Below are 14,372 nucleotides of genomic sequence, written 5' to 3'. Positions count from 1 at the left end.
CCAATCATCCTGTATATATATATGTATATTAGCAGGTAACAATATGTTATAAATACATTCTTACTTTCCAAAGATGCGCTCATGTGGGATGGTCAAAGGGATCCGGATCCCAAAGATCCGGAACCAACCGGATCCGACAGGATCCGGATCTAGCTATGCCTAGTCCAGATATTACCTGGAATCAGATGATAAGCGTGTAAGGGTGTGGAGAGAACGAGGCACACGCAATCAGGCCAAGAACATCTTGGTCATCTTTAAAGGCGGTTCTGTGACGGCTGCCTGGTATCGAGATGAATTCCTAGACTCCATTGTAAGAGACTACGCGGCAGCAGTTGGTCCTGATTTCCTCCTTATGGACGATAATGCCGTCCTCATCGAGCCAACATCGTTGACGAGTACTTGGAAAGTGAGGGCATTTCTCGTATGGGGTGGCCGCCGTATTCCCCAGCCAAATATTCACATTGAAAACCTTTGGGATGCCCTCGGGCGTGCTGTCTCTGCACGTTTACTTCCTCCAGCCAGTCTCAGAGAGTTGGAAACTGCCCTAATGGAGAAATGGCCATTGCTCGCATCTGCGATGGTTGATCACCTCATTGAAAGCATGGAAAATCGTTGTAAATCTAATAACTTAGGAAAAGTAAATATTTTCTTATCTCTGTACACAATTCTTGTTTTGTTTAATGCATAAAGACATTTGCTACCTTCATGTGCAATTTTGTGTTAATCAAAGCTTTACTTTTCCATTACCATTGCGTGCTTAACTTTTGGAAGCGTGTTTATTAAACAACAATTAAATTTCCTCAAAAAACGCCACACAACTTCCCTTATGGAACGACCTCCAAAATGCTTCATCAACTTTACCGGGACTTTGTTTGGCTGCAGTCTGAAACCTTACATTATGCACACACGCAGGAAGACTGTGTATTGGATGTGCAATAAATATATGATCACGTGTTTCACAACAAACAATGGTTAGGATACCATGTGTGGTTCCGTGCTGCCTCTATTATTGTGTGTCACAATCGGTTTCGAGTACGATATATAAACTAAAAATAACGCCCTTGCAACTTTATTCCACCTGCAGGAGAAGAGACTTTGGAGGAAAATGACGCCCACTGTATTTCTTCTTGGATGTTTCAGTTTTACCTTTATTCTTCCTTCGACTTTCGCAGCAAAGGCAATAGTAAGTCCCATACATTTTTCCTCACATAATTGACCCACTTATGCCCTTGCACATTTTTAATAGCAACTTCTTACAGATGTGGTGAGTGTCTTTACAGGTGTTCAAAGTGTTGGAATTCCTTTTGGAAAAGATGAATATATAACTTAATCTTTCTTGAAATACTATCTTCTATTTCATCTGATCACACTTGATTTAGTTACATCTGTACACTTTGAACGATATTTCCATTCAGATATGACGATTTAACACTTTGTGTGTTCAGTGACTTCTAATTTTAGATTTGATGATCCTATGAAAAACCGAATCTCTTTATTACAGTCGATCTAATTTACCCTTATATTCCTTGAATAGCACATATGTTTCACAAATAGTTGATTGTATAGGTGTTCAGTAAGTTGCAATTTTAGGTGATCTGTCTTTTACAATTCATGGTGGGTTGAAATGATATCTTGATAAAACCTTTAATCCATAAGTTTATCAGTAGAGGATATCTTAGATTAGAGCTTTTTCATCAATTTTCTGTCATTTTTAATTATGATTAATGGTTTTTTTTATTCATTATCGAGGGGTGACGCTATTGTTAATTAATCAAGAGGCATGTGTCGGGGTGGGGGAGGAGATGAGTCATCGATGACTCATGCACACGTGGGAGTTTGGAATTAATGGTTTTCCATTAGTGCACATAAGATACTATTATGTATCCCGTTTTTACCCTAACCTAACCCTATTGTTGTACATGTACTTTATATATGCGTTACAACCGGATATGAGTCATGGGTGCCTCATGCACACGTGGGAGTTTGGAATCAATGGTTTTCCATTCATGTACAAAATACACTAATATGGACTCCGTTTTTACCCTAACCTAACCCTATTGTTGTACTTTATATACGCGTTACAGCCGGATATGACTCATGGACGATTCAGGCTGACGTGGGAGCTTGGAATTAATGATTTTCTATTAGTGCACAAAAGATACTATTACAGAGTCCGTTTTCGGCCTTTTGCATCTCCCATTTATGCTTTTCTTATATGTGTTTCAGCCGAATATGAGTCACGGATGATTTATACAGACGTGGAGCTTGGTTTTAAGGGTTTTCCATTAGTGTATAATAGATACTATTATGGTACCCGGTTCCGGCCTATTCTAACCCACGGAACCCACTTCCGGCCTATTCTAAGCCAATTGATGGCGTCAGGCGAGGTTTGCAGTCACCGATGACGTCATGACCGGCCATTTTGTCATCGGTGCTGGATCATATTAGGTATAATTAAGGATCTGGATTTATTCGGATTCAACCGGCCCCGAAGGGATCTGGGGTAGAATATATTATAACTCAATATATGGCGTTAGCCTATGTTCGCTTTATGCAAGCAGCAACAAGGCATAGGATAGAGTAAAACAGGGCATGCTTATGGAGAAACTCAACAACATAGGAATAAAAGGGACAGCCAAGGCTAATTACAGTACAGAATTCAAATTACCCAAATAAGCTACATCATACATAGCACATGACAATATGAAATTAACAACATCAGCAGTAACTACTTATACCTGCTAAAACATCTAAGCGGCTATAGTTAATCAGAAAAATACATATTTTCACGAACTAATTTATCTCTACGATAATAATACTGTACTTCCAGAATACTAAGGCTTCAGGAGAAAGCACTCAAAACAAAGTACAGCCTGAAGTATAGGGCATCATGCAAATGATTATTCAGGGGAGCTTCAGAGATCAATAAGTCAATAGCGATTATTCTAAGTACTGCTACTTGACCGAAAATAGGAAACCAACACAAGAAGAATAGATAATTACTACCCTTACATCAGACACTCAATATCTCAAAAGTCCATGCAAAATATTCTACAACAATCTGCTTCATAACATAAAAAACTGCTAAGTTCCCAAAAAGTATCCAATCAATGAAAGAAAACTGGTTGAAAAGGAAGAACTCTCTACAGTGTCGCAGAATTATAGGAAAATAACAGCAAAACTTGGAAGCATACACACTCACTAGTGCTCAATATGCATACACTTCACATGCAATCCCATGAAAAAGGCACATAGCAGACTCTCAGCTCAGTTCTCATCTGAACTTGGACACCAAAAACAGCACTTTGGGCTTACTAATACTCATAAATACTACATTGTCTGCCCTTGTTTGAATAGCGACGGTGCAAACTTCATAGTAAAATATTGAAAAACGTCAGATATATGTTTGTATAAGCGTGTAAGTGTGTATGTAAAAAATATAATATGTGTGTATTTACCAGAGTGTGATCTTACATAAATTGATAAAAACAGCAATATAGAACCTGATAGAATAGGAAATAGTATAAAATAAGGTTTTTAACATGTCAAACTAACTAGTTTAGTTTGTTAATTATAAGAAACATAAGTTAATTACAAGAAATATAAATTAAATGCACTAAATAAGTACAATTGTTTGGTTTGAAGCTAGTGAATATATCGAAAAATTGTGCAATACTTTGCATTATAACCATTAAATTAAACAAAGTTTACCTTAGAATAGCACAAAATAGCATACTTATTAGATTAATAACAAACTTTCTGATGCAGTAAAGTATTGACTAGGACTGAATGATTCAATTACTGTAAAATATTAGTCTGATTGAAGTAAATAAAGTGTAAACAATACATTTTGTTTGTAAAATATGGTTGTTAATTCCTCTGATAGCACAAATATCAACTTTATACTTCATACATTCTAAATAAGCTAACTTGGACACATCAATTAGTATTAAGTCTTAAAAATTAAGTTAAACTGTAAAAGAAATTACCTTGGTTCTTCAAAATAAGCATAACATAATAAGAAATATTGATAGATTTTTCCTTTTATTCGTTATCAAAAGGATGCCAGATAGTGTAAACCAGTTGTTATATTACTAATTTAATTAATTGTTAATCATGTATAGAGCTTAAAAAGTGACTAAATAACATAAAAAACATAACATTTGAATGAAGTAACAAGATATATTTTTTAAAAAATACTGTTTTTACCTAACTTTGTCGATTAATTCCTAGTACCTTTGTCAAGTTATAAATAAAATGTACTTATTCCTTGTGATATAGTCAAATAAAATGTTATTATAAATTAGCTAGTAGTTGGTGCGTACAAAGTAAATTTGAGAGTTTTAGCAATATTTGTCCTGAAATGGATATAAATGTAACTTGTTAAGCGTGCCAAACAAAAAATATTTAGAAAACAGTAAAGTATAACCTCAATTTTGAAAGATAACAGTACTCTAGTGTTTCTACATAGGCGTCTGTAGTGGTAAAATATATCCAGTCCTTAAGATTTTTGACCATCCATTCATCCTCAGCGTCGCGATTAGTCACAAAAGCAAAAAGCGAAATCTTGTGGTTGTCATAATTTCTACTTTTCATGCAATCACCCACACTATAATATTATGTTTAGTGAATTTTGCCGTCTTCCTGATTGGTCTTCTAAAGTTAGTAATCAATAAAAATATACTTGCATAGAAAAATCCTGATATAGATGGATTCTCAAAATATATACAATCAGTGTTCTTGCTACATTTAGCACCTAATATAGTATAAATTGAAGTCAAGTTAGTGTTGGGCTGTAAGATGTTCTGGTACATGTAGTTACTTGAAATAGCAAATATTGGCTGTGCTACTCGTAAAGAACTCAAAAAAATCAACTTCGTTTCCTCGTAGTACTCCCTGAAAGTGCTTCTTGCAGTCTAATAAGGCTCTGGCTTGTGTTCCTATGCCTCCTACAATCCTCTGTAAAGTTCATATTGTCCTGTGATTAACCATTCAACATGCTATAGAGCCTAAGCTTTAAGCTTCAGTCAGTGGAATTTAGTCATGAATGTAGTAAAAATAAGACTCGCATGATATACCAGATACAAATAACCCCTGATATTAAGTCTATCACTCCAAAAAGTCAGTAATACTTGAAAATTACGCTGAATAAAATACTATAAGACTAAATAGCATGGTAAAAAAAAGTTTGGCCGGTGGACTTAAAAAAGCCACGTAGTCATCTGCTAACATCGACTTGTCCTGTGATTTGTCATTATATTGTTATATTTAAGGGGGAAAAATAAACAATATTAATAAATGTCCAGTTATACTCCTCTTGGTAAAGGGGTTTCAGTCCTTAGACACATAATAATTTTAGTTACAGTAAAAGTTTGGCCTCTTATAAATGCAAAAAAGTACAATTATTAAACATTTCGTACAGTTTATCTAGTAAGCAAAATCAAAAATACAATAACTCCGCAACATACTTAAAAATTAAGCAAGCAGTGATATTCTAGTGGCACATAATAAGTCTAAAATATACTCGAAAATACTCTGACATAAGGTTGACGGTTATCTGAGATCGAAATTTTCAAGCTTTCTCTCATGCATAAAGTGGCTCTACGAAACACTAAGCCTCAATAAAATGGAAACATAGAGTAAAAACACTTGGAGAGTAGTGCTGATTACATCATATAAAAAACATGCGAGAACAAGAATATATGGAACCCTACTCATATATTTAGGAAACTTTACCTACCCTAACAGTAAGAAAATACCGAGGAAACCCTGAAATAAATAAACTTTCCTACGAAGCAAACCAAAAATAGCTTAGTGTAAGTCAATAAACCTTAACAACAACTTAAAAAAGAGATTTTTTTCAACTTTTAACTTACTCCCTCTGTCCCATAATTATTGTCCGGTACACTTTTGTTTATTGTCCCATAATAATTGTACGATATTCAAACTGTGACATTGGTATATACAGAAGAAGTAAATGAAACACGGGAATGTGTCATACAACGTTATTACTCAAGGATCAGTACAAATTGGCCGATCAAGTATCCAAAAGAACATGAACAAAAAGTCACCATTTTGGCATACCGGACAATAATTATGGGACAGAGGAGTATTATTTACAAGTTTAGGCTTATTTTTACTCTAATATCACAATTTCATCTATTCAGGCTACATTTTTTATTGCAGTTTAGACTCGCAAAGATATTTTTTGAACATTTTTATTAATTTTTCTATTTATTGCCTTTTGTATCTTATATTTATTAATTTTTAACTTTGAGTTTTGTTTTTTATTTAAAAAAATTCTCTAATCACTAAGGAAGAAGTACTTTTAAGTAAAACTTTAGCTACAAACTTTATTATTACTATTATTATTATTGTTGTTGTTGTTTTTTTATGTAGTTGTTGACTCAGCCACGGGGTCCGGCTAAAACACATCAAGAGACAACGCTGATTTTTCTGATCGACTGAATCCTGAAAGGATGCAGATGAACGAAAAATTGAATATTCTAGCGTAAAGCATTTAAGTGTAAGGACCACAGGAACCCAAGGTTATTAGAAGTAAAGGTTGAGCCAATCCATTGTGTACTCGTGATGACGAAACGACGGTAAGAGGTGAATTTATCCATGAAATGAATTCCAAATCTATGCGCTAGTGATGCACTATGCAGGTAGGAAACCATGCCAGAAACACGAAATCGAGTACACAAATGAGCAATTCCACCCATTTACATTTTGTGGCTTCAGACAAATTGAAAATAAATATCGATATGTACTTCTTGCTATGCGGGACCCAATATTATTGATCGGAACGGGAATTTTTTTTAAATCCAGACATTTGGGACGGGAAATATTCGCAATTTCTCGACTAGTCGGGAAACTTTCAGGACGGGAAATTTCCGAAATTTCCCGAGGCTCTGGAAATCTCAAATTCTACACGTCATTTTCACCTTAAGTGATTGTCTTTGCATTTCTGGAATGAAAACTAACAATTTCCGATAAGTTCCAGACACTTGCAATGTAGAAAAGTCAAGAAATAATACCGACTGCTCGGGATCCAGAAAAGTAGAGAAGTAATTTGCTGAAGTTGTGTTGTTATGTTATTTTACGTTGTGATATTTCTTTAGTTTAGAGTGAGTGAGCGATTCTAAAATTTTGTGTGCATCACATAGCCTAAGGGCAAAACACAAGACAGCACACACAGTCCTACGAGGATTATACTGGCCGTAGGTCAAGACACCAGAGCCTCGTTAATCTGCAAAATGCAGTCCAGGGTGTACTACGTGGACGTGAGGTTGAGAATTGGGTGTACCATGTGGAAGGGCTATCCCTTCTGTAGTTTACGCTCGACGATGAGGATGAACGATGATTTGATTAAATACATTTCACAGCAAAGACAAATTCACTGTGCATGTTTGATTGTTTTTATTTTAACAAATCATGATACTTGCATTCCACTTATGTTTCTGACAAACTGTTAATTGTTATAAAATGTAAAATATATTCACATTTTCATCCGCTAATCATATATTTATGCCGTGCAAATAAGCAATAAATTTGATGATAGTATCATTCATTTGCATGTCAGAAGTTAAGTTTTAGATGATACAAGGTGTATCTATTTAAACTCATCCTCATACCTATGTTGGAATTATGTAGAAATGAATGAAAATGAACAGTAGTATTAATCGTGACAATAGATAGCATGAATAATTTGCGATATGAAGCCTCGCAGCAGTGGTCCTTAACAATCAAATGAAATACGTATTGGAGAAAGGTGGAGGAATTGTGCGCTCCTAAGGATAATTATTCATGGCCGGGGATGTAATGGAGTTAAAAGAATTGTAAGACACATAAATTTCGACTGGAATACTTTCTATCCGTCAATACTTTTTCTTCAGGGCAGAAATATAGTTTTCTTGAAACATTAATTTAAAACAAAATTAAAGGCGTACAGCCTACTACAAATATTAATTCATTGATTTCCATTCACTTGATCATACAAGTATACATTTCATTATGATATGGGATTTGTCAATAATATTAATGTCTAATTTTCAATACAAGGAAATTAATCTATACTCTAGTTATATCTATTAAATTAGTAAAAACAATAATACTTTATGAAAGTTAAGAAGTTAATGTACGAGGGTCACTATTTATATTTTGAGCCTTGGCAACACTGATAGAAGTTAGGCGTGATTTGACGTTTGCACGGAATCGTCTGGCATTATTGACCATAACGTACTTCAAATGTTTTGTCAATAGCTTCATTTGTGTTGTTTATGTTGCCTTGGAGATTGCGCGACAACAATAAAATGGAATTAAATCGTGAACATTTTCGTGCGATGATTTTTTACGTTTCGACGTGGATTATCAAGACAAGAGTGCATCGATCAACTTACTTCCACATTTGGTGATGAAGCCCCATCCTTTGCCACTGTGAAATGCTGGTATAACGAATTTAATCGTGGCCGCCAATCGCTCACCGACGAGATTCGCGAAGGTCGTCCAAAATCAGTTGTTGTTCAAGAAAACATTGATGCTGTGCAAAACCTAATACTGCAAGATCGTCATGTGACATACTGTGAGATTGAGGTAACCATAGGCATTAGTTCCACCCGCATATATAAAATATTACATGATTATTTAGCTGTGAGAAAGGTATGTTCTCGTTGGATCCCACACAATTTGACAAAAACTCAAAAAGACGCTCGCGTCAATTGGTGCAAACAAATGCTCAATAAATACAATCGTGGTGCTTCAAAAGACGTATATAAGATTGTAACAGGTGACGAACCATGGATATATGCATATGAGCCGGAACGTAAACAGCAGTCGACTGTATGGGTGTTTCAAGATGAACCCAATCCAACAAAAGTTGTTCGCGCTCGAAGCACATCGAAACAAATGGTCGCCTGTATTTTCCGGAAAACTGGTCATGTGGCAACTGTGCCTTTAGAGGAACGTAGAACGGTCAACTCTGAATGGTACACAACAATTTGTTTGCCAGAGGTCTTCGGTCAAATACGGAAAACAAACAAACGCCGTCGGATCATTCTTCATCAAGACAATGCCAGCTGTCACACATCTCGTCTAACAACCGACTTTATGAACAGTCAAAGAATCGAATTGATGGGTCATCCGCCGTACAGTCCTGATTTGGCACCCAATGACTTCTTCTTGTTCCCGAATGTCAAGAATAAATTGCGTGGACAACGATTTTCGTCGGCGGAAGACGCCGTTGATGCGTTCAAAAACCATATTATGGAGGTGTCTCAAGAAGATTGGCAAAACTGCTTTGACAAATGGTTCGAACGAATGCAAAAGTGTATTGACCATAAAGGAGAATACTTCGAAAAACAATAAAGCAGTTTTCAATGCCAAATTCCTGTTTTTTCATTTTTAGGCTCAAAATATAAATAGTGACCCTCGTAGTGTATTTTGTAATAATAAGAAAAAGTTTTAAAGTTAACGTTCCTTAATGGAAAATGTGATCCAAATAATCTTCTAAAAAACAAATGTTACATTAGCAAGCTCTTTACTGTGGTTCTAAATTTAGATGTATTTTTATTCTTGAAGAAGTAGATAATAGTAGGCAAATTGTCCATCGCTATTTTCATTTTTTTAAATCTACATCCTGTGTTGTTTCAAACAATGGAAAGCAGATGTTGTCCTCTGCTTATTTCTATTTGTGATCACCAGATTGGGGAAAACAGACTGGAGGAAAATGGTGATAGGCAATTCGCCTATCATTTCTTTTGCCATTGGTGTACAATTTTCTCTCGCTTTCCCCTACATATTCACATAAAGCAATAAGAATACAAAGTGCTAATTTTTCATTCTATTGTGGTCATTTATTAAACGGTACCTGTTTGTATTTATATTTGATAAATTTCCTTGCTCTTCCGGCCATTTAAGTCAATTGAGATGATGAAGAAGTGATAAAATAGATGAAAGAGCAATCACAGTTCCCCTTACTTATAAGAGCGACCACAAGAAAAATAACCTTCGTCAAAAAGTCCTTGCGGACCTTCCTCCTCTTCCGTTCAACTCGGGCTATAAGAGAGCATGTTTCACTCTCCCCCTCCCCTCCACACTGAAGTACGGTGCACAGGATTCGCGAGTCTGCGCAGGTTTCTTTGCTTGTGGTTCCACTATAATAGTAATATCAAATTGTACACTAACCTCACTTAGTTCTCCGGCAGTTTGTTTCTTTATACATACATATGTGTTGTAAAGTTCCCGCCCAACCGTTTGACGGTGTTAGTGGCTATCGCATCTCCTTTTCCACAGCCTGTAGTACACATCCTCATCTAGACTTCGTTCTTGTTCTGGTCTTTAATGTCTGCATACTGCAACACTGTCGTTCTGTCATTTCACGTGAATTTACGTTGAAGTGATTCATTCACTTGGCCGGTTACACGTCATCGCAAGCAAAAACTTCAACCGTTACCATGGATATGGGCCAGGGCTGATAGGAACCTCCTCTTCTTCTTGCAGTAATAACAACATATTAATCCATAGGAATCATAGTAAGCTGTGATAACAAAACAGTGATCGAATTGTTCAACACAATAAATCATAGTCACTCGAATATAGAGAAGGATTGAATAAAAATGATACACGAATACCGTTTAACATAATATAGTGCGTTTAGATTATAATACAATGCAAATGACCAATAATAATACTGTTAACTACTAATTATGTTGCTGTTTATAGTGTTGTAATAATTGGTCTATTTTTACCACAGATTATTATTTTCTTCTGGTGACGTCTCCCCGACACATATATTATAACCATGTAACGGATTTCGTATGTAGCAAAAATGTGCTAAATGTATAGATATATATATTTAGTTATTTTCACCAAAATATGGAGTTAATTATTCATTTAAAATTGCAAAAATTTACCTTTTTAATAATAAAAGACACTACACGAGGTACATAAAATACAGAATTGACATTAATTGCTTAACAACACAAAAGTGTTTTCATTTTCTGTTTCCAAAGCAATGTATAAAAAATATATGGTAAGGATCTGAACGCGAATTTCCTTCTGTTGTCTCTTAAGATGGATTTATATTGACTAAAACTGCTCTCAACTTCGCAAAAAGTAATGGGAGTGTATTTCGGATTTGTCAGTTATTTCGCAGAAATTCACCCAACTCTATCGGTCACTCAGGGACATGTATAATTATTGCACGAATATGGAGTAGTATATATTGAGAAATGATCTGAAATATGCAAATAATATGTAAAAATAACTAAAATATATAAAATATGAGCCAAAATCTAATATATGTACAAATATGGAAAATAAAAGCTGAATTTTTCGAGTCTATGTACCATGATGCGAAAATATAATAGAAAATGCAACTGATTTCAGCTTCATACATAAATATATATTTACATATAAATACGTTCGCTGATTGTAACTATTCCTGCTGAACAAATAGCAATATAATTACCGTCAGTAGGAACCGTGTTTTTATGGTGCTTTTCAATTCGGGCGCTTGTCCGGGGCCTCCGAGATACTTATATACGGGCCACACACCAGCTTCCGTGACGTCACAGGACTTGTCAACTATAGTCAATTTATAGCATTTATTTTTTCTGACTGAATCGTCCTTTCCTATTCATTCAGAACGTTGCTTTCACATCAAGAACATTTCAAATGTTATACTAATCTGTGGTTATACGGCATTACAAAATACGTGAATAATGTTGATAAAAGTAAAATCCAATCTTTGCCGTTCTGCATAATGTACCTTCATTTTTCAAATTACCAAGGACAAAAAATTCGATAGAGATAAAATATGATCCTACATTGAAACTTACTCTAAATTCATGAAGAATTATCATCGTTAATATATAATTGTTATTGAATTGCTGTGGAATCGACACTTACGATTCAACTTATGCAGTAAGATAATATTGTAAAAGTTAGGTTGAGGAAAGAGCTTGTAAAATTGGAATTTGGTATTAAATAAACTTTCCAACTTTGGAAACTGAATTCCTGTGTAACTTGAATACATTTTTAATTTTCTAGAAATCCAATAAATATTTGGTTGCACAAGTTTGACTGGTTTGGTTGAAGTTTAAGCTTACATTTTTAAAAAAAATCATGTTTCGTATTAAAATTTTAAATCAAGCAAAGACAGAAAGTGTACACATACTAATGCAGCAAACGTACTAATCTAACCTATTCGAAATACCTGGATGCTAAGAACACTAACCTTAAATGATCTAACAGTAATTAAAGCCTATGGTTTACGATCACACGGAAAATTGGAATATTAATGTAAGCGACTTACTTTAATTAAGAAGTCAAAGCAAAAAGCAAGAGAAGAAAATAAACCTCATGATCTATCATGAGAATATCGTAACTTACCTCTCATTTTCGAGTTACGCTTTAGCCTTGTAGCAGGCAGGAAACATTAAAGAATCTGTTAACTTCAGCATAATGCATTTTCCAGTTATTGCAGAGGTAAAGTGGAGTGGCACGCATAAAAGTAGGAGGAGTCTAGGTTGAGATGATGCAAGTTAACACATGATACGTAATGATAAGATATTATTAGAAGAAATTCGTATTCTAAAATCCGTATAATTATATCTCTTTTCGGTAGACAAGCTAGATATGGTAAATATCAAGAGACAAGTTGTTTTCCAGGATACGGCGTAAGTTTTAGGAATATCAGCGTATATTTCATTCATCCCTAACAAGGACAATTTACTTGCAACTGTACTTGGACATGTATTGAAATCGTACCATGCTGACATATAAGTTCATATATTTATATTGCCCCTTGTACTTGTGATGTTGAGATAAAATCTCGCTTTCCTATTTTTATACAGAGTATAAATTTAAATAAAGCAAATAGGTTCCATGAAATCACAATGACTGACTGTGCAAGTGTACGAAAAGAATCTTTATTCATATTCTTATTAAACTAGTCAATTTTCACTTTAGCAACTTGTCTATAGATTTTCTTTCTACATTTATTACCTTAAATGCTGGAGACGCAAGTACACCTTTTTTTAATAGTTCACTAACTACATCGCAATAATCATAAAGATTTATTTCTGTCCTTGACAGAAATAACCGACAAAAAGGAAATATAACGTCCATTACTGAGTACAAATGTAAAAAATTGTCTACAATGTATTTGTGAAATAGGTTTATTTAACGAAGTCGTAAAATTCCATTGATGTACGTAGTACATTACATTTCTTTCAAGTTTCAAGTGATGTATATCATCAAGATCGTAATTTTTGTAAACCTTGAAGAAGTAAGTGAATACTCATCTACTGTGGCTTAGTAAATTAGATGTTTAAGACGTGACTTTTGAACTTTGAACTACACAATTTCAGACAACTTATGAGCAATAATACGGACATATGAATAACTATCAACATTTTTTCGTGTTAAAGAAAATATATAATTAGTAGTTAGAAGTTCGGCATCTGTGTAAATAATATTACCATACACAAATTCTTAAATGTATTTCTCGCTGGTTGAACACACTTTTTTTAACTGACGTGCAATTAAATGTTGTATTACATATAAACGCATGCCTTTACTTGTAACTGATCAGGACATAACTATGTTTAATTTTCTATAATAATTATAATTCTTACTGTGAAATAAATACATTTACAGGAGCAAATTTTAGAACAACTCGCTCATTCAAATACATGTTTTCGCCAAAACACACGATTAATCTTTTGACGTAATGAGGTTGCGGCCAGGGGGTGCTCGTTGCTATGTGAAGTACGTATGCATTACGTCATCTGGGAGGATCGGGTTTGGCGGGGCTCGTTGCTATGTGCAGTAAGTTTGGTGCGGGGGTACATTTAGCTACTAACACGTCGCAAAAATCGGAACAAGCAGGTTGTTGATTTTGTAGCGTTCGATTTATTTTTATTGTATTTTTGTACTTGTAGACTGCAATCATGTCTAATTGTGCTGTAGCAAGCTATGAAAACTATAACCAGAAAACTAAAGGAACTGACATAAAATTTCATAGATTTCCAGTCGATAATTGCGTAAGTAAACAGTGGATTCATGCTTGTAGACGAAATGTAAAAAATGCAAGTGTGCAGTGCCAATTATTGTGAAGAAGACTATGTGCGAGATCTGAAAGCAGAACTTCTGTACTTTCCACCAAAGAACGTGCTGAAGCCAACTGCAGTGCCATCGCTAAAATTACACCCAATTTAAGAAATTTACCTACTTTAGTACCAAAAAATCGAGGAAGACGTGCCCTAAACAAGCTAAAGACTATGCTGCCAGAAAAGAGAAAAATATATAGACGAAGGTATATACACAAACTGCAAGCAATGTTTCGTAGTTGGAAAACATATTCGATC

At 34.7% G+C, this 14,372-nt stretch overlaps 1 protein-coding gene across 1 annotated transcript in view; it reads left to right on the top strand.

Annotated features, from left to right (window-relative positions):
* Positions 1-1,045: 1,045 nt before the first annotated feature.
* LOC145994212 (uncharacterized) overlaps positions 1,046-14,372 on the top strand; it is a 58,003-nt gene continuing 44,676 nt past the window's right edge. The window contains exon 1 of the mRNA XM_083130307.1: positions 1,046-1,183. Coding sequence (XP_082986433.1) covers positions 1,106-1,183 — 78 coding nt within the window. The 5' untranslated portion in view covers positions 1,046-1,105. The remainder of the gene's footprint in view (positions 1,184-14,372) is intronic.

Source organism: Lepisma saccharinum, chromosome 10, assembly GCF_977018435.1.
Source record: "Lepisma saccharinum chromosome 10, izLepSacc3.1, whole genome shotgun sequence".
Classification (NCBI taxonomy): domain Eukaryota; kingdom Metazoa; phylum Arthropoda; class Insecta; order Zygentoma; family Lepismatidae; genus Lepisma; species Lepisma saccharinum.
The sequence above is the reverse complement of the archived record's forward strand: the minus strand, read 5'-3'. Positions and strand labels throughout refer to the sequence as shown.